This window comes from Balaenoptera musculus, chromosome 4 (genome assembly GCF_009873245.2).
Source record: "Balaenoptera musculus isolate JJ_BM4_2016_0621 chromosome 4, mBalMus1.pri.v3, whole genome shotgun sequence".
Lineage (NCBI taxonomy): Eukaryota > Metazoa > Chordata > Mammalia > Artiodactyla > Balaenopteridae > Balaenoptera > Balaenoptera musculus.
The window spans coordinates 57899672-57922466 of NC_045788.1; the positions used below are offsets into that span (position 1 = coordinate 57899672).

General features: G+C 37.8%; 1 protein-coding gene across 2 annotated transcripts in view; it reads right to left on the bottom strand.

Moving 5' to 3' along the window:
• PEX5L (peroxisomal biogenesis factor 5 like) overlaps positions 1-18365 on the bottom strand; it is a 247406-nt gene extending 229041 nt beyond the window's left edge. For both annotated transcript variants that reach the window (XM_036851576.1, XM_036851572.1), the window contains exon 1: positions 17975-18365. In XM_036851576.1, the coding sequence (XP_036707471.1) occupies positions 17975-17995 (21 nt within the window). In that variant the 5' untranslated portion in view covers positions 17996-18365. The remainder of the gene's footprint in view (positions 1-17974) is intronic.
• Between the last annotated feature and the right edge of the window lie 4430 nt (positions 18366-22795).

Genomic DNA, 22795 nt, shown 5'->3' on the forward strand with positions numbered 1-22795 from the left:
TTTGGGGGGGATATTTTGACTTAGTTTATACATGCAACCCAAGATTCTGCTTCTACACATGCAACACAAAGTGACTCTGCATTGGGATTCTGAGCTCAAGTTAATCCCACAGCCTTACTTTCCTGGCTTCCTGGGCATTTCTATTCTAGGGAAGCTTTCTGCACCAAAAGATCGGTGTCTTACAGCTGTTTGTACTCCACTAGGAGAGTGCACCCCATCACAGACAAAGGTAGTCTCAAGGAACTAAGTTAATATACACAGATGTTGAGTTTAGAGAATTGATAGAGCTGTATGGATTTAGCATCTGTCTTGCATAAATGGCAGGAAGAATGCATCATAGATTTCTACCCTCTAAGGCCATGCAATGTTCTAGAAAACTTGCAAAATCCTTTTGTCCCCTGTTAGTCGAGTCATTTTGCAATAGCTGAAATACTGACATGGAGACGCGGGCTGAATTTGCTATTCAGGCTCAAGCAATAGAATAAAAAAACGAAGACCCAGATTCTGGTCCTCAGTCCCCAACTGATTTGATGTAGAAGTTTGGGTGAGACAGTCAAACCCTATGAGCTGCATTCTCCTTATCAGCATGACAAAGATAAAATATCTGTCCTTTGCCAACCTTACTGAAGCATTTTAGAGATTAACTTTTATGAGGCTCTCACAAAAAGTGACTATTGTAGTAGAGATAATCAGTATTCTATCACAGCTGAGAGTTCTGCCATATTGCGGATAGCTTTGTCTTAAAGTATCTCTTGTTATTTGCAGAATGGGGAGGAGAAGTACAGCAGGATCCTCCTAAGTAGCATATTCTTTAAAGATTTAGGAGAGGTTGATCTTTAGTTTCATAAGAAATAACAAGTATCTTGATGTTAGGAAAGCTTTTAAATTTATTTTCCATGATATGGTTATTAGTAAACTGGAAAAATCTGCCCTGACCAAACCCTCAGAGATGTATTAGATCACTAATTAAGGGCCTGATAATAATAGAGTCCTAGAGCTGTAAGGAAAGCCAGTAATATTCTAAGCCAACCATCTTCCATAAAGACTAGCAAACTCACATCCAATCTGTGTTTGAATATCTTTGGTAAAATTGAGTTCATTTCTCCACCTTTCATTATACACCTACACACACATACATACAGTTGTACATATTGGTTGTCCAAGGGTGTCTGGATCAGGGGGCACAAGTCAGGTCTGAAATCCAACCCTCTAACTCCACCTGCCAAATCATATGCCTGGGTGTGTTATTGTGTCCTCCAGGGAAAAGGAGAGTCTTTATGTATTCAGTCCACTCAGAGAGGGTTTCTTTTTATAATTTGCCCAGAGATGGCACATATCACTGGCATAGTTATTTCCTCTCTCCTATTAGAGAGAGCTTTGACATGTGATTTTTGAATCTTTTTACCCTGTATCTGAATGAGAAGAACTACTCTTCCATATCTCAGGATCCCATATCAGAGTAACTGTGGGAGACATAATAATAAGATCTCCATATTTAGACAGGCTCACAAAATAGACACGTCCCCTGGATGACCATTCTGAGTGCAGCTCCTTCCTTGGATTCCTGGAAAAATGTGTGTGTGTGAGTGTGTGTGTGTGTGTGTGTGCATGTGTGTATCTGGAAAGGTCAAGGCTGGAGGTGTAAGCAACCCTTACAACTGGGTGTAAGCAAATGACGTCCTCCTAGGACAGTTCTAACGATGATGTTCTGTCATCTCAGTGGTCTCAGGGGTGTGTGTGTGTTAGCACTATTATCAGAATCACTGTTGACAACTAGCTGAGGTGGTGAGGAGGCGTCTAGAACCTCCTAGACACCTCCTCCTTTTTTTTTTCCCCCCTCTTGGAATCGGTGGTTTAAAAAATGTCCATGCAGGGGAGGGGAGTCCCTTGAGGAAAGGAAGGTGGTCACCTGGGGCCCTTTGGTGTAGGCGCAGAGGTGTGGGGGAGAGGAGCTGCCCAAGGCTCACACCAAAATCTCATAGGTGGTGCCACCCACCCCTGACACCTTCTTGACTCCTCCCCTTGTGAGGCTACTGAGAGGTGGCTGGCCTGGGCCAGGAGATTCTAGAGGCATGGATTCTAATTCCAAGTGACCTTGGCCAGTTAGAGATATAGTTAGAAACCATTAGGAGAACCTATTATATTTCTAAATCTGCAGCCCCAAACTGCCCTCAGTCTTTAAAAATGTTGAACCCATTAAACTGCATAGACTGCTTTGACAGTGGAGTGTTGCTTAATTACAGTGGCAATCTAATTATAAGGTTTATAAGGTTTCCCTGTAATTGATTCCCTTTCCAGTGTGTGAAAACTTCACTTGATATGTATTCACTTCTGAAACTCATGGGAATAGACCAGATTCTGGGGCCATGTGTCTTAGAATCAGGAAGACCATGCCAATTGCACTTTGGAGTCCTTATTCAGGACACTAAGGGACTCTTCTGAGTATTTCAATTATTCATTCTTTTATTCTTTCTTTCATCCATTCATTCACCAATTCATTCTTTCATTCATTCAATAAATACTACATTAATAGTATGTACCTAGCACTTCTAGTCTCCAGGGATATAAAGATGTATTGAATATATAGTCAGTGCCACAGAAGGGCTTACAAGTAGCTGGGGAGACTGACAAAAATAAATATTTAAAACTAAATGTTAATTATGGTATAAATGATGGATATAAGATGCTAAGTAAGCATTAAGGAAGACATCCCTAATTCTGCATTGTGTGTGGGGGAGGTGGAAGGGTGCTGGTGGAGGCACAGGGCAGCACTCACGGAGGAGATAACATTTGAGTGGAATATAAAGGATGAGTAAATATTCAGTGTACTGGAGGCAAGAGCTTTGGGATAGGGAAATGAAAAAAAAAAAATCCAGAACTGTGAGAGAAGAAGAAAATCAAGCATCTGTCACTATTGTAAACAGCCAAGTATAATGGGCACTGCTGTGGCTAAACTCCTTCTTCCACATACAACATATATGAAACACTTTGCCAGCTCTGTAAAAACATAAGAGCTACCCTATCAAATTACCAATGGCAATTTTCACAGAACTAGCAATTCCCTGACTTCAGACTATACTACAAAGCTACAATAATCAAAACAGTATGGTACTGGCACAAACACAGACACATAGACCAATGGAACAGGATAGAAAGCCCAGAAATAAACCCATGCACTTATGGTCAATTAATCCATGACAAAGGAGGCAAGAATATAAAATGGAGAAAAGACAGTCTCTTCAATAAGTGGTACTGGAAAAACTGGACAGCTACTTGTAAAAAAATGAAATCACAACATTCTCTAACACCATATACAAAAATAAACTCAAAATGGATTAAAGACCGAAATGCAAGACAGGATACTATAAAGCTCCTAGAGGAAAACATAGGCAGAACACTCTTTGACATAAATCACGGCATATTTTTTGGAATCCATCTCCTAGACCAATGGAAATAAAAACAAAAATAAATAAATGGGACCTAATCAAACTTATAAACTTCTGCACAGCAAAGGAAACCATAAACAAAATGAAAAGACAACCTACGGAATGAGAGAAAATATTTACAAATGATGCAACTGATAAGGGCTTAATATTAAAACATACAAACACTTCATACAGCTTAATACCAAAAAATGGGCAGAAGACCTAAATAGACATTTCTCCAAAGAAGAAATACAGATGGCCAATAGACACATGAAAAGATTCTCAACATCTCTAATTATTCGAAAAATGCAAATCAAAACTACAATGAGGTTATCACCTCACACCAGTCAGAATGGCCATTATCAAAAAGTCTACAAATAATAATGATGGAGAGGGTGTGGAGAAAAGGGAACCCTCCTACACATTGGTGGGAATGTAAATTGGTGCAACCACTTTGGAGAACAGTCTGGAGGTTTCTTAAAAAACTAAAAAACAGTTACCATATGATCCAACAATCCCACTCCTGGACACATATCCAGAAAAGATGAAAACTGTAATTTGAAAAGATACATGCACCCCAACGTTCATAGCAGCATTACATACAATAGCCAAGACATGGAAGCAACCTAAATATCCATCGACAGATGAATGGATAAAGAAGATATGGTATATATATATATATATATATATATTTATATATATACATACATACATACATACATACACAATGGAATATTACTCAGCCATAAAAAAGAATGAAATAATGCCATTTACAGCAACATGGATGGACCTAGAGATTATCATACTAAGTGAGGTAAGTCAGACAAATATATGACATCACTTATATGTGGAATCTAAAAAAATGTTACACACTTATATGTGGAGCCTAAAATATGACACAAATGAACCTATCTATGAAACAGAAACAGAATCATGGATAGAGAACGGACTGGTGGTTGCCAAGGGGGAGGGGGTTGGGGGAGGGGTGAAATGGGAGGTTTGGGTTAGCCGATATAAGCTTTTATATATAGAATGGATAAACAACAAGGTCCTACTCTATGGCACAGAGAACTATATTCAATATCCTATGATAAACCATAATGGAAGAATATAAAAAAAAGAATGTATATATAAGTATAACTGAATCTTTTTGCTGTACAGCAGAAATTAACATAGCATTGTAAATCAACTATATTTCAATTAAAAAAAAAAACATAAGAGCTAATCCTTACAAAGTCATCACAACGTATGGGTACATTTATTATATTCTTGCCATAGATGGGGAAAGTGAGGTTTAGAGAGGATAAGTTATTAGAGCAAGATCCCACAGATAATATGTGGTGAATCTAGGATTTGAACTTGGGACTGTCTGATCCTGAGCGCAAGCTCTTAACCAGTATGTTTCTGTAGCCTCTTCAAATGTGAGAGATCATTAAGCAATGTCTGATGCATGCCATCAAAAGCCTTTCAGCATCTTTCCCCCCACCTCATTTTTGGGGAAGGCTATTAGTACCAGAAGTCTGGGCCATCAAGATCTAGCCCTCAGTTTCCTCATATGTGAAATGACAAAGTTGTGCTATGTGAACCCTAAAGACATTTATATCTCCAGGATTCTATTTTAATTTAATCTTGCCCCAAGCTTACGAACACTTTCTTTTGTCTTACATAACCTTCCTAAAGGCTTATATAATAGGCTGCATATCAATATTAATGACTCAAATGCATACAGCACCTTGATTATAATCATTCTTTGGATGAATATGAAACACTAATGCGCCCAGTTTTCCACATTAAGTTCCTGCGTATGGAGGGAAAAATGTTCTTATCACTAAGGTACATGATATGTATTTTAATCCCCTGATTAATTACTAAATCCTTCGCAGGGCTCTTTCTAATTTCTCAAAAAGAATGGAAGTGAGTAGTAAATGGACACTGATGAATGACGGAGGGATCATTCTACTCTTCTTTGCTGCACGATTTAATAAACCAATATATTCTAGCTTTACTGTATTCTCCTGCAGGCCTGCATGTAATGGCAGGTAGTACCAAATAAGCACAGGACTTAAAGAGAATTATTTTCTTTTAACTCTTATCCTTCAAGGCCGATTGAACTCTAGTTAGGTCAAGATAGAGAGGTGTTTGTTTTACTTTCAAGCAATATCTATAACATGTTATAGTGGATACTGGCTTTTTAATTTTTTTAACTTTCCCAAATCTAAACTCTGTATTTGGGAAACTGTCCACTTTTGGAATATTGGTGGCAAGCAGAAATGCACTTTCCCAGACTACCTTGCAAATACGGTATGGATGTGTTGACTCAGTTCCACCAACCAGCTACACCTGACCCCACTTTGAATTGAGTTTTGGGGGCACATAGTCATGGTAGAACATTCATCCTGGGAGTGGGGGGCAGCAGCTGAAGCTCCAACATGGGGTTTTCGTGGTCCCTCCATTTGGAGCCTAGTTCTAGGAGTCTGTGAGTATCCTAATGTGTTTTTTAAAAATATTTTAGAAACCTTTTTATTTTGAAATAATCACAAGCCTACAGAAAAATTGCAAGAATAGTACAATGGACTCCCATAATACCCTTTACCCAGATTTACCAATTTTTAACATTTTGCTATATTTGGGCATTCTCTCTCTCTGTAATTATATCATGCATATTATTATTTTCATTACTCCAAATCACTTGAGAGTAGGTTACCTGTACTATGCCCCTTTGCCCCTTCATGCTGCAGCATGTATTTCCTGTGAACAAAGATATTCTCTTGCCACAGCCATAGTTTAGTTATCAAAATCAGCACATATAACAGTAACACTAATCTAACATCTAGTCCATATTCAAGTCTCAATTGTGCCACACTGTGCCTTATGACAATTTTCTTTCCCAGTCCAAGATCTAGTCCACTATCACGTACTGCATTTAGCTGTCACTGTCTCTTTTGTCTTCTTTTAATTTGTAAACATCTCAGTTTTTCCTTGTTTTTCATGATACTCACATTTTTGAAAAACATAATCTGCTTATTCTATAGAATATCCCTCATTTTAGGTTTGTCTGAGATTTTCTCATGATTATATTCAGGTTGTGCATCCTCAGCAGTACTACTATAGGAATGATGTGTCCTTCTCAGGGCATTGCATCCAGAGATGGACATCCAGTTGATCACCTTATCGGTGATGTTGATTTTGGTAACTTAGTGTGCAATTTCTCCATGGAAAAGGCATGATTTTTTGTTTTGTAATTTATGTGGGTGACATTTTGATGTTATATAAATATCCTGTTTCTCCCCAAACTGCCTCTTTCCTCAGATTTAGCATCCATTGACCATTATTCTTGCTTGAATCAATTTTTACTACGATTTTTGCAAAAATGGTGATTTTTCTATCTTCAACATTCTTTCCATGCTTTCAATTGTCCAAATATACTTCTAATAAATTCCCTTTATGCTTAAATGAGCCAGAGTTGTCTTCTGTTTTCTGAGTTGTTTCTTACAGCTAAGAACTCCTGATGGCTTTACTTGTATATTTAGGCAACTAGTTCCAAGAACCTATCAAACCAGTTTACTCAAATGGTCAGACTAGTCAGTCCAAGGAGAGACAGTGAGGAACACCTTTAGGAAATAAAAATGATAAAGCTTTTCATGGCACTTCATTCCACTTTTAAAACAGACTTACAGACCAGACTTTCTTCCATTGTCAGCCAAACAAATGACTACTAAAATTGAATATGTAAAATATCAAATAGGTTCCTTAAGAAACTATTTGATATTTTACATATTCAATTTTAGTAGATTCCTTAAGAAACTAAAAATAGAACTACCATAGGATCCAGCAATCCCACTCCTGGGCATATGTCTGGAGAAAAACATGGTTCAAAAGGATACATGCACCCCAATATTCGTTGCAGTGCTGTTTACGATAGCCAAGACATGGAAGCAACCTATGTGTCCATCAACAGATGAACGGATAAAGATGATGTGGTACATATATACAATGGAATATTGCTCAGCCATTAAAAAGAATGAAATAATGCCATTTGCAGCAACATGGATGGACCTGGAGATTATCATACAAAGTGAAGTAAATCAGACAGAGAAAGACAAATAACATATGATATCACTTATATGCGGAAACTAAAAAAAAGTGATACAAATGAACTTATTTACAAAACAGAAACAGATGCACAGACTTAGAGAATGAACTTATGGTTACCAGGGGGGAAGGGTGGGGGGGGCGGAGGGATAGACTGGGAGTTTGAGATTGACATGTACACACTGCTATATTTAAAATAGATAAACAACAAGGACCTAATGTATAGCACAGGTAACGCTGCTCAATATTCTGTAATAACCTAAATGGTAAAAGAATTTGAAAAAGAATAGATACATGTATATGTATAACTGAATCACTTTGCTGTACACCTGAAACTAATACAACATTGTTCATCAACTATGTTCCAATATAAAATAAAAATTAAAAAAAAATAAAAGATTAAAAAAATCAAATGTTACACTAACAGCAAAAAGCAGGAAAAAATCAATTTTTGTGACTAAATGCCAAACACTTGGATATTTGAAAACATCTAGTAGTTTATTATAATGCTTACTTTTCACTTAGATTTTTATTGTAATTCAAAATAAAGAGTAAAAAGTGTAATGGGAATAGCACACTAGGATAAGGCAGCTTTCATTACAGTACTACCTCTGCTAACTAAGTTATATGGGACCTTTTGAGCAAGTCTCTTATTTACCGGACCTCAGTTTCCTCATCAGTGAAATGAAATGGTTGAACAAAACAATTTCAAGAGTCCTTCAAATTCAGGATTCTGTGACCTCAAAGCTGAACATTACTGCAGTTGTTGGAGACATAAGGAACTGTTAACCTACAATATTCTAATCCATGTATGGATTCAAGATTATTCTGGTATAAAGACCTAACACCTGTGAGATAACTCCCAAGTTATTCAGAGAATAGAAACATCAGAACAATTTAGAGGACAATTTAGTCTAAAGATGCTACAGCAGTCTTAGGCTGTCTGAGTAGATGTTTTTCCCAGGAGATAAATAATCTCACAATGCTTGGCATTGGTCAGATCACATCTTGAGCAGTGTGTCTTGTTCCGAGGCCATACTTTCGTGGAGCCATTAAGCATCAGAAATGTCATTATGAGAAACGATTAGTGAACTGGGCTGTTTATCTTGGAGAAGAAAAGACTTAATGGGATGAAGACATAATAGTTCTCTAAATATTTGAAGGCTTATTATATTCAGATGGAACATAATATGTTTGCTGAGCTTTCCCCAGACGGAAAAACTATAACCAATTAGGCGGAGGTTATGATATCAATATAAGAAAGAAATTTTATTCAAACATAGTTGTGATAGTTGCTCTTGCCAGCTCCTCTCTCAGGTATCTCATTATGCCTCTGTGATGTCAGAAAACTAGCCAAGAATCTAACTTTTTGCTAAGGTCTCAGTGCAATACATCAGGTCCTGTTCTCTATGTAGATGTTTTCAGATCAGTGCATCCTAAATGTTAATGTACGTATAAATCACTGGGTATCGTGGAAAATTCAGTTTCTGATTCAGTAGGTCTGGAGTGGGACCTGAGAGTCTGCATTTCCAATAAGCTCCCAGGTGTTTCATGTGCACATAATCACCTGTCCAATCAGATGTTATGTCCCTGCATGATCAGAGGATACCATTCCACATAAGCATGTATGTTACAGTTAACACCCATGTGAAAGGAAGTAAAAAGATGTTTTGCACCTCTAGCAGCTTCATGGTATGATGTTTAAATGTTTTCCTCTTTCTCATCTCCTTGAAGAGGTTCCATATTTTCTAACCTTTCACTATTTTTGATCACTTTGCATCACGGTACTGGCAAGGCTCTGTCTGATGCTCACCCATATACTTTCAGAGAACCGGGAATATTCCCCCCAGGACATACTGGGTTTTGCTTATTATAGGTCATTACTTCAGTCGACCATAACCATTTTTGGTGGGACACACAGACACGCGCACACAAACACACATGCCATCTCACGGTGCTTTTCACTGGATTTCATCCACAGGCATAATGGTCTCGGGTCAGAGGCCTGCGTGTGCACAGGGGCACTGTGCTCTGTTCACATTCAGCTCCCCCTTCACTCTTGGCCTCTTCCATCTCCAAGCAGGCAGCTCACCACAGTGAGAACTGGGTACTGTATCCAGCGTCTTCTTACTGTCGTTGCCTTGAGGAAACTTTTTACCTCACCCTGATATGATACCAGTTTTAACCCTCAAGGATGTACAGAATAATTCTATACCCTTCTTACATAATAATCCTTCATATATTTATATAAAGTCATCATAGTCTCCTCGAGTCTTTACTTTCCAAGCTAAACATCCCCAGTTCCTTCTATCATTACTCATACGAAATGGTTCTGAATTCTTCTACCATACCAGTTGCTTTAAAAACGGCATAATTTTTAAGAGGCTGTGTGGGAGTGGGAATTTTGTGGCTCCCTACGTAGATTTCTGGCATCTGGCATCACAACAACACCAATCAGCTCTTGGAATCTCCATGATTTATAGATGACCATATGGCATTCTGTTTGGAAGAAAAAGTTTTTGCTACACCACCTCCCACTTACAGAGTTTGTCTGGTTTCTCAGGGCTTTCTATGCATGAAGAGGAGCTTTGGGGAGTTGTGTATGCACCTGCAATGCAAACTCTCCTACTTGGCTTAGGTTCACCCCATTTCAGAGCTGTTGGCAGAGTTCTGTGTGTTTCTCTTGAATGAAATGGTGGATAAGCAGCCTCTTCCTATCTAAATGAGCTCATTATTTTTCATCTGTGAAATTTTTAATGGTCATTATCTAAAAATAATAAAGATGATCAATCTAGTGAAATCTCACATGGAGAATAATAATGGTTATTTATCTAATAGAGTTTTAATAGGAGAAGTAGTATATTGGTACTAATAAGGATCAGTCAAAAATGACAATATGACACCTAAAGCACAAAGAACAAAATAAAAAATAAACAAGTGGGACTACATCAAAGTAAAAAAGCTTCTGCACAGCAAAAGAAACCACGAACAAAATGAAAAGAAAACCTATGTAACTGGAAAAAATATTTGTAAAACATATATCTGATAAAGGGTTAATATTAAAAATATGTAAAGAACTTATAGCAAAAAAACCAAATAACCCAATTAAAAATGGGCAAAGGACCTGAATAGACAATTCTCCAAGGAAGATATAAGAAAGGCTACACGTACATGAAAAGATGCTCAACATCCCTAGACATTAGGGAAAAGCAAATTAAAACCACAGTGAGATATTACCTCATGTCTGTTAGAATGGCCAACATCCAAAAAACAAGAAATGACAAATAACAAATGCTGGTGTGGATGTGGAGAAAAGGGAATTGTTGTGCACTGTTGGTGGGATTGCAAATTGGTATGGCGACTAGGAAAACAATATGGAGGATCCTTAAAAATTTAAAAATAGAACTACTATATGATCCAGCAATTCCACTTTTGGGAATATATCCAAAGGAAACAAAAACACTAACTCAAAAAATATTGGCACACCCACATTCCTAGCAGCACTATTTACAATTGCTAAGACATGAAAACAACTGAAGTGTCCACTAGTGGATGAACGGCTAAAGAAGTTGTGCCATATATATATATATATATATATATATATATATATATATATATATATATATATATACACACAATGGATTATTACTCAGCCGTAAAAAATGAGGACACCGTACCATTTGTGACAACATGGATGGACATTCAAGGCATTATGCTAAGTGAAATAAGTCAGTCAGAGATAGGCAAATACTATATGATCTCACTTATATGGGTAATCTAAGAACAAATAAACAAACTCAGAAAAAGAGATCAGACTTGTGATTACCTAAGGCAGAGGGTGAAGGAGGGGGAATTGGAGGGGGAATTGGAGGAAGGTGGTCAAAAGGCACAAACTTCCAGTCATAAGATAAATAAGTACTAGGGAGGTAATGCACAACCTGATGACTACAGCTAATATTGCTGGATGATATATAGGAAAGTTGTTAGAATAAAACCTAAGAGCTCTCATCACAAGGAAGAAATGTTCTTCCTTTTTCCCTTCTTTCTTTTTATTGTATCTACATAAGAAGATGGACGGTAGCCTAACCTGTTGTGTCACAATATAGGTAAGTCAAACCATCATGCTGTATGCTTTAAACTTACACAGTGATGTGTGTCAATTATGTCTCAATAAAACTGGGGAAAAAAACAGACAAAATATACAAAACAATGATTTTTAAACACTGGGAAGAAAGGCCTCACAGGATCCCTGAGAGAAGGGAAACAAATAAGGTGAGCACTGTGACTGCCCTACTTACAGCCGGGAAAGAGTTTCCAGGACATAATGTAGGAAGCGAGGACCCCAAAATGTCTGGTATCCTCACAAAGCTGAGGAGACAGAGTGGAGGATTTGAGGAGGCCCGGGTGTTAGACTCTACAGGGCAGAATGCTAGGGAGAAGTCTGCACAGAGTGAGAGCTCTGGAGACATGCAGAGGCTTCCCCCACTAGTCTTCCCCTGAGTTCTGATCATGTATGTGAGGAAGCTACCCTCAGACCATCAGAAAGGAACAGCCAGAGCACTTCTTAGAGCTCAGACAGGGCTATAAAGAGTTCACATGCCCAAAACCAAGTCAAGAAATCTCCTGATGAGTGCAACATCAGATAAAGTACTCAGAAGAATATTACCTCAGAAGACAGGACAAGTCAGCCCTATCCCAAAAAATTTTGGTAGCTTCTAGTATCACGTAAAAACTCTTAAAAGCAAACCTTGAAATGATCAAACCGTTTCCAAGTATGTTAGTTGTGTCCAAACACAAAACTTAAAAAAAAAAGGAATTAAAAAATATCCAGCACCCAACAATGTAAGATTCACAATGTCTGGCATCCAATCAAAAAGTACCAGGCATACAAAGAAGCAGGAAAATACAGCCCATAATGAAGATAAAAATCAATCAATAGAAACAGTCCACAAAATGACACAGATAACAGAATTGGTAAACAAGGACATTAAAACAGCTACCGGTAAATGTACTTTCATGTGTTCACTGCCTACCTGCTAGGTCATAAATGTATTCTCCTATTTTAACCTACTTGGGATGGACTTCTGTGTACATGCAAAATAGAAGTCAAGATTCACCTTTTAAAAAATTATATAGATATCCAATTAACCAAGAATCATTGATTGACAAAGAACATTTTCCTCTTGCAATGCCAGTGTCACCTCTGTCATAAATAACGTATTTATAAAAGAAAAAAAAATGACATTATATGACAATATTGGTAGTGTGCTATATTAGACTCTGGGCTCTGAACAATTAGCCATGGTCTTGATATTTAACCAACAGGGTATTAGCTATCTTCCTGTTTATATTCTGTAAAATATAATAATATATAAGATATACAAATCTTTCTTAACAGGCTTGGAAAAAGTCTTCCATTTGGTATCCCTAGTAAAGGGGATGGCATAGGTGAGGAGGGGTGGGAACTGGGTGAGGTGAAGATGAAGGAAGGGCTCATTGAAAGAAATGTAACCCCCAATTCACAGCATCTGGTCTCTGATCCGTGGGTTACATGCTATAGTTCAAGGTGATTTTTTTCCTTCTACAAAGTCTGAATGATAAAAAGGCTTCATATTTCAGAAACTTGGCAACCCCATTTTCCTTATTGGTGTATTTGAAATGACATCATGTTTAGATGTCGCCAAACACTCAGATTGGACTTAGGTCCCATAGGGAAACATTAGGCTGTAGTGTGCCCTCACTTTCAGTGCAGGAAATGCACACCAGTTATTCCATAAATGTATCAAGAAATTAATTCTAGAATATAAAATCTTTAAACGGCACTAACTTATGCCTGTGTTGGCAACATGTGATCTCAATGAAAAGTGTAAAAAAGCAGCCTGCCAGATGTTTTGACTACATGGTGCATCACATCTTAATGTTTCTTAGGTTGGCAGCGGTAATACTAGAGATGCAAGATTTTAAAATTAACAAGTTCTGTTTTAACCTTTTCTTATTCTTTAAAAATGTTTTATAGTCAAAACATTTGTATGCTAGAATTTTTTCTTTCAAACACATGTTTTTAGGAAGAATGTTTATAAACCATAAACAAGATCTAGGAAGAACATATTGTGTTTCTTACAGTAAGTCTATAATGTAAACTGTTGGCCGGTATAGCTGGGGAATGAGATTTTCAGGTTAATCAAGTATTCAGCAATATTATACCATAAGTATTATAATTTTTAAGTGCTAGAAGCTCAGTATTACTCTCATACCAAGCATGATTTGCTTGTAAATATATAGGAAGGCACTTCGGAATCTTGCTGGAGCTTGTGTCATAATTTTGCACAGCAGCTTCAGCGTACATGAATTTCCTTCAACAGAGTTCTAGTTAATACTATTTCAGACAATAAATTCATGTCTGAAATAAATTCATTCAAGGAGTATTAATACTGATTATCATGCATAGGAGGACTTCGAGGAGGAAAGGCAGGTACTATTTGAGCTGGGGGCGGGGGGAGAGGGGAGGGGAGGGCGGTAGCTATCCATGACCAAATCAACAAAATCAACCTCAGCCCTAGGCCGGCATTACCTCATTCTCCTTAAAACATAACCCTCCCCTGCAAAAAACTCCTAATTTTCAAAGATTTCCCCCTAAAAATGCAAATATGGTGTGTGTGTGTATGTGTGTGGTATATTGGTATTAATTATATTTTTGTTAGCAAAGGGTTGATAAAGAAATGACAGGATAGAAAATGGTGGCATCAGGAGGGGAAAAATGGATCTTTTAGAAAAGTGGAAGTATCCATGACAAATATTATCTACTTTACAATTTTGCTTTAGGTATCAGTTATGACAAACTGCTGTTACAGATGTTGAAAACATTCTATGCCCTTACTTTGGACTGGCTTCTTATGTTCATTGTTTCTAGTGAACCAAATGAGTCTCCAGTGGCCAGATCTAATGTATTAACATAATTTATGTTACCCAAGCTGTTCCCCTTCATGAAAAAAATTTTTTAAAGGCTTAAGTAAAGTCGTAAATAAAAACGCAAAACCCCTTTGGGGGAAGACAAATAAATGGCTACTTTTTGAAATGTTAATAATTTTATAATTTTTGTCATTTAAATTTTCTTAATTAATGTCTTGTGAAGCCAGAGGGTGTGGAATTTTTCCTCAGCAGGCTTGAATAAGTCAAAAAAGTCTGTTTTCAATGCCTATAATAAAGATCAGTTACAATTACGAATAGATTTTTTTGTTTGATTGTCTTCTGAAATAACTTTCTTTTGTAACAAAAAATACTACTGGGGATCCTTTATTAAAAACAAGAAAATCTTAGTTCAAAATTGAAATTATATTGCCTTGTATTTATACCATTTCAGAAAAAAGGTTTGGCTAAGGGAACATTCAGAGACATGTAATTATTTTGCTCTAATTGGCAGTGTTAAGTCATATGGCCAATATACAAATAAGCATCGCAGTGCAGAGCACACAGCGGTATTGGAGGGATTAAGATCACAGGTCATCTATGAGAAACAGAAAGTTGGTTAGAACTGATGCCAAAGTGCATTTAAACACCATTGGCCCCCTGGTCAAAAGGGAAAAAGAAGTAAATCTAAAAGTCACTAAAGAAACAACCTTTGCTTAAGTTGCTGGGGTGATGAATTCCTCTTGGAAATAATTGCTGAGGCACTTGGAAAACAGCACAGCTCTGGGGCCCTACTCCTAAGAAATATACCTGTGGCATTCACTTTGAAACCAAGAAATCTACACTACTATGCAGTGCTGTCTATCTATCTGTAATAGATGTCAACTTTTATCTTCTAATGAACTAGCAGAGTAAACCAAATGTGTGATTTTAAAATATTGTGGCTTCTAAAATGAATTCAGTTTCTATGGTAAACTGGATGAATTAGACATATGTATAAGAATTAATAGACTTTATTTACAAAATCGTTAAGTTGCAGAAACAAAGGCACTACAGGAGTTTTAAATCAGACTATTTTTTAAGACTTCATGTGAACACCTCCCCACTCAGACTGTCTAGTTACAAAGCATTTTATTTTAAAATCTCTTGGATACAGAAATGAGTAGAATTAGAAGGCAGAGCTAATGATTGCAAATATTTTCTGTTTCACTCCTGTTTTAAGGTATCAGCCAAGTAACACCAGTGTTTCAAATGAACTCCAAAGTTGGCAGAAATGTTAGTAAATCTGCTCATCCCTGGTCCACTTTACCAATATGTATTCAGATTTTAAATCACAAATATTTTGGAGTGTTTGGGCTATGCTTCTTTTCCCTTGTGATTAGAGTCAGGTAGCACAGGAAGATGATACTATCTCTGATAAGGAAAGATTCTTTATTTAATGTAAATGTACCAACACAATGGAGATTTTGTCTATAGGCTAAATACTATTCTCTGGGAAAGAGACTGGGGTTTTAAAATGTCAGCAAGTAACTATATTATAAATCAGATTGAAATAAGTGGTTTTTTTGGGGGTGGGGCGTTCCCACTCAGATGATCATATCATTTAATAGCTACTAAACTATTAAAGCCTTAGAAGTTAACATCAGTGGTCAATAGTAAAAAGGAGAAAAGTACTGTGCTCTGAAATTTTGGCAAGCATATTGATTACAGTATTTAGTAATGTTTCCAAGCTAAGCTTGGCAGCAAAGATTTGTGAGTTTTACTGCAAGCCATCATATTTGCTGTTATAGAAGTACACAAGCAAAAAACATTAAGGCAGGATCATATGCAGAGTCTTACATTTTGTCTATTCTCTCAAAGTGAAATGAAACCCTCAGACATTATTCTAGACAATTCAAGTTTCAGTAACATCAATCCTTGAAGTATTCAGAAAATTTAGTTTAAATTGTTTTGGGGGTGCCTGAGTTTATCAGATTGTTGCTTCAATTCTTCATTCACAAAAACATATTTTCAAATAAAAAAGAATGTGGAAAGTTTTAGTAAATTGCTCAAGTAGTCAATTATGAATTTTGTGTGAATGAGCAATTTTCTGAAGATTGACTCCATTTATTAAAATCTTCCTATTTTTATGCCTGTGGAGAAACTGTTTAGGTATAATAAATAGATAATACATAAAATTATAAGTATCATTCTTGGGTGAAGATGAAACATAGAACTATGGTAATAACCCTTTGTTAATTTTTTTAGCTGTGACTGAATGGTTCTTTGTTACTAAACTTTCCAATTAGTGTAGCTTTAATAAGAAACATGCAGATCGTATTTATTGTTTATATTTAGAAATATACTTCAGGCACTAATTATTGTCCAACAACTGTGATATAATTCTATTAATAATTTTCAAAACAGGATGATGTCAGTAATATGGGAAATGCTTTTAGAATTCTGATAGTGCTGATTCAGAATTCTTACAAAACTTAGGAATATGATACAATACCATTTTATATAAAAATAAATTATAATACAAAAGAATTTCCCCAAAGACTCGGAAATTAAATATTGGGTAATACTAAGTCACAAATGCAGTAACATGTTAACTTATCTATTTTAAATTGCTCTAAAGACACAGAAGTAACATCCTCAGTATTCATACACATTATACACCAGGGTGAAAGCACCACATATGATAACTGTATTTGACCATCTTTGTAATGGAAAGGAAGCCCAAACATTAAGTCCATGACTAAAGCATTTAGGAACAGTAAAAAAAGAGCTCAGTTTATACTTTAGGAAGCTGAGTTAGTATTTCATTTTTTTCCCCTCACAGCATACACCTGCCTTTATAAGGAAGAACCAACCATGTGAATGAGAACTGGAATCAAGGTTAAAGTAATCTTGCCCAAGAGAGTAGAGAACATCAGAGAGAAGCAGTGGCTCAGCTCAGATGAGTTTTAATAACCAGAGACAGCACCTCCCCTGAAAAACATTAGAGCCTCTTGGACATGTTTGAAATTCATCCTCCTAAGTCATCCTGTGACTATAGGGATAGATGACAATGTCCCATCATCTGAAGGGGGAAAATACAGCACAAACCATTTAAAAAATTATCACTTTAAAAAATAATACGAAAGTGGCAAAGTGTTCCAACTGCCAAGAAACCTTTGCAGATGATATAGGAAAAGCTTTGTCTTTCCTATTATTGTTTGCCCTTCAGTTGACATACATGCCGAGTTGCATCAATAGGATTACAACGGAAACACGGTCATCTCCAGGTTTCCTCTTTTTGGATTCCTTGATCTTGTTTAAAGAAACAGGCTCAGGGAATGCACAGAAAACAAACTTCCCAATCAAAGTTCTGAGGTCTTTCCTCCCCTTCTCCCACAGAAACCCGCCTAGTTTTACCGAAAGCACCGGACTGAAATGTTATGGTCACGTTGCACCACTTCACTTGTTGAACTGTATGAAGGCAGCACTTGACCACAGTAACTTGGTGAACCCCCTGGCTCCTATATTAGTCCCCAAGATCCCTATCCAGTTCGATGGAAATGTCTTACCTGCATGTGTCCCTGGTACATTCTGCTTCAGCTTCTTTAGGGCTCCCTGAGACTGCCGGATGCTTTCCCCCCCGTGCTGACTTGCACACCAACAGAGGGGAGAAGATGGGTTCTCAGAGGGTGCCCCTGAGCCAGGTCAAGGCTCCAGGCAGCCTGGCCGGCGGCGGCCCCTTGACAGCGCTGCAGGCTGTCGGGAACTGTTCTTCGCTCGGGGTTCTGAAAGCGGACACAGCAGAGCAAGCAGAGGAGGCGAGGAGCCCCGGCGGCCACACTCTCCCGCAGGCGCAGGTCCTGCTCGCCGGGCGTCTCTAAAACTCACTCCTTCTCCGCCGAACACTTTCTCGCTTCCTGCCTGGCTGCCTCATGTCTCTCTCACTCTTTCCACAGCGAACCCCTTTCTCCTCCCCGCCCTGACGTGAGCGCCCACACCAGCCGCTGCCGCTGCCGCCGCCGCCGCAGCTGCCGAGCGGGGCGCGCGCCGCCCTCCCGGCCGCGTCCCTGCCGAGAGGCCGCGTGGCCGGACACGCGCGCGCGCGTCCCCGGCGGGCCCCGGGAGCGGCCGAGGCAGGCGCGCGCCCCCCTGCGCGCGTGATCGGAATGCGCGCACGTGGCGCCTAAGTGCCCGCGGGCGGTGGCGGTCTTACTAGGTGTTCAGGTGCGGCATCGGCTTCTAGGGAGACTCCAGCCGAGCTGGCGGCTAGTTGCAAGAAAAGTAGGAGGAATATATATGTATTGTCTCTACAGGAGCCATCAATACCGACTAAGCTCATCATCCTACAGACAGAATAAGCTGAGCACGGGGGTTTCCGAAGAGTTTACTTCTGTTCTGATTCAGCTCTCACAAGTTACCTCCCTGTCAATCGGTGAATTAAGCCTCTCCCCACTCACCCCACCCCTAATTCATTGCTGACTACCCTGAAATTGCAAACTCCAGTTCCTAAGGGCCTTCCACGATTTGTTTTTCTCTCTAGCACTTAACATCACCTAACATCCTGTATATTTTATATATTTATTGTCTGTCTCTATATATACAATGTTATTTCCATGAGATCAGGGATATTTGGGGAAAGAATGTATCTGTTTTTGCACGGTGTGTCAGGGCATAGTACAGTACCTCCTGGCACATGGTAGGCACCCTATAAATATTTGTTGAATGAATGGGTGTTTACTACGTAATATATAGGTAGAGTGCATTTAATACGTCTCAAGTCGAAGAGAGTGGATAGTTTGATGTAATGTTTACATTATAAATGTATATACATACACATACACACACCATGTGCTGGTGTATGTGTGTATACCTTGATTACCTACTTTTGTTGGTAAAAAGATCTCCAATCACACATGTCCCCCAAATTATATACAACGTGATATAATCCCCCAAATCTTGCATATAGCATGATATACTTTTCATAAAGTTAAAAACAAAGACCAAACTCCCTAGGAATATAAACGTATTTGTATATAACTATATGAAAAGAAAAGCAGTAGAACAATTAATATAGTCTTTAAAATGTTGGTGACGCTGGGTAAGGGGAGGTATGGGAAAGAGATGAGGAGGTATTTTATACGAAGGTTAATTGTCAGTGTTTTAGCTATTAAGTTGGGTAGTGATTCACAGACATGTATTATCCTATAAAAATCAAATGTAACTAAATAAAACAAAGCCATGCATAGACTAGTGAGGAGAGAGTGAAATGAACCCCCAAAAATGGTTAATCCAATTTAATGCACCTGAGGTCCTAAAACAATCAACCAACCAAACACAAAATGACTAAGACTTGTAGGCAGGAGACATGGATTCTTATTAGACTCCACCAATAGTTAACCTTGGACAATTTCCTTTACCTTCTTTAAACTTCAGCTTTTTAATGTCTAAACCTTGCATGATAAACTGATTGTTTTATCTTGAGAATTGAGATATGTTCATAAGCACTGTAAACTGTAAAGTACCATCCAGTTCTTGTTTTATTGTCCTTTATAGGACAGAGCACTGGAATAGGAATCAGTAGGTAGAAGTGCAATTTCTGTCTCACTACCTCACTGGTCTCTTGGGCAAGTGTACTAATTCTCTATTTCCTCACTTTTGAAGTAAGGCAAGTATCTGCCCAGCCTACTGCACAGGGCTGACTGAATGTATGCAAAGGGAGTTGTCAATTTTAAACCACCATATACAAGTATGTAAACAGGCTTTTTCCTGTCCATAAAATATGAGTGATGATTTCCTGAGACCTCAAGCTCTATAAATTTTAAAGGGGGAAATTATTTATTATAAAATACTTGCATGTTGTCAATAGCATAGAAACCTTGGGGAAATTCTAGTATTTTATTTGAAGGTGCTAGAAATCTGTGAAGTAACACTGGGGCCAGAATTTTCCAATCCATTATATGCTTATTTTTATCTAATGGAAGATTCAAGGAGCCATCAACCATAAAAACATTTGAACCTGTATGGCAACTACTTGGAGTTGAAGACAGAAGTCAATATATCCTCTTTTTAAAACCTAGGTAACGCATTTAGCTACTCCCTACATTCACAAAATCTCAGGAACGCAAGTGCATCTGTGAAAGCATCCCTCTCTCTGTTTGTTCATTCATGCATGCATTCATTCATTCTTATTAAGAACTTAGTATGTGGGAAAGCTGTGCCAGGTGCTGAAATACACTGATGAATGAGACAGACATGCTCTCCATCTCCATGGCGCCCACAGTCCAGCTTCCTGACAGGAGTACATTTTACCATCCCAGAAAGAGAAATCTGTCTAGACTTTTCTTAAAACAACAACAACAGCAACTCTACAGAGATTTCATAATTTCCCCATTTCTCTTATCTAAGAGTTCACATCTAACCTCTTCTAGTCAAACATTTACTCCTTAGTTATGAACTTTATCTCTGCGGCACAAATATTTCCTTCAAAGCCTATAAATATGAACTGTGTGAGCAAAGGCACTTGGCTGGTTACCAATTCAAGTGTCAGTATCTTGAGATACTCTGGATTCACAGAACCATCTAGCAATTTACATATGTCATTTGGCTAGGCCAAAAATTTTCAACCAGATCTAGCATTTTAGCTCAAGTAATATGGTGTCTTGGTGCAAAAAGAAACTTTCCATGTGCAAGTAGACATACCAGTATAAAATTGATAGGATAAAGCAGGCGTGAATTTTATGATACACATAACAAAAAGCTGAATCATAATATAATTATATTTGTGGAAATCTTTTTTTGCAAATCAGATTGTCTTTAAGAGATCTTGAAAGGAGAAAATGTGCATAACTTTCTCTATTCTATGACTGCAGTAATGGTGAGAAATGCATCTCTTTGTGTAATCCCTGGTCCCCCCTGGGAATCATTAAGGTAAGCTGGCAGAAGGCAAACAAACAAAACCAGAGATGCAGCAGCTTGAAAAAGGTGTGGTTCTTTTGGAACAAAGGCAAGTGGCAACAGCTGTGTGTCTGCTTCTCTGATACCAGAAATATTTGAATAAAAATGGAAATCTCTGCCAAACATCAATATACTTTGACTTTTCACAGGATTTTCTAGTTTTCATATTAATAACTGGAATCATGGGAAAACAACTTTGAAGATGAACTTGTAATAAGCGTCAAACTCAAACAATTACATCTACGATATGAAGCAAAAAAAGAATGTCTCCGTAAACACTGTGGAAGGAACAGTTACTAATGAATCTTTTCTATACATCTCATTGGCAGTAATGCTGCCATCAGCAACAGTTAAACTTATAAGTGGCTGGGCCATGACTGCCCATCTAAACCCAGCATAATTTATGTTATGAAGGCACACATTGTTTCTGAGGAAAATAAAGATAAGCCGTGTTTCAGTCCTTTTGCATGATTGTTTTGCAACCTAAGATCGACATGATTTAATACCAGACCCAAGGTCCAGAATATATTTCTCATTTTAAATTCAAAGACGCTTGTTACTCAAAGTGTGGTCTGTTGACAAGCAGCATCAGATTCTCCTGGGAGCTTGTTAGAAATGCAGACTCTTGGGCCCCATCCCTGACCTACTGAATCAGAATCTGCATTTTAACAAGATTCCCAAGTGCTTTCTATGCACCACCAAATTTGAGCAGTACTGTGGCCTAGAAGGTTTATTTATTCGTGTAAACGTGGCAAAGCTAATGCTTGCCTTTGCAATGATAGCATGTGACCAACATCAGTGCCAAGAGAAAAGTACAACACACATCATTCTCCATTTATAAGATAATCTCAATGTATTTTGAGTGGCCAAAGGACTTGGCACAAAATCATAACACACCCAGCTTTCCTATAGCAAGAAATGTGCTAATATTGCTTGCAGTTTTAATCACTATAACAAAATTAAAGAGTCGAGTGGTAGCAGAATATATTTTGTATTGATCAAATTAAGTTTTGTTTATTAGTAAGCGAATTCTCCTGCATATTAAATGGCTATTGAAAATTCAAGATTTATTAAATCTTTTAAAAAGCTGAGTAATAATGATGATGTCAGTATGCTTGTGGACTTAAAAAAAATTAGGGATAATAGTCTTTTGGTGATTCAACCAATTCTTTTATAATCTGTACAATTCAAACACTGCTGCTCAAAGATGGTATAGGAGAGAACAAAAGTCAAAATAACTGTAGACCCAAATTAAAATGACTAATTCGTTTTTATTGTTCAATCAGAGGGAGGAACATTTTGTTGAAATTTGCCCGATTGCCCTTCTTGTCTCTTTGACACACTGAATGGGATTAGCTGGTGTTCAGGGCATTAGATCTGGAAAGAATTTCAAAAGCCCACACAGCAGACCCCAAGGTGGTGGGGGAATTATGGTT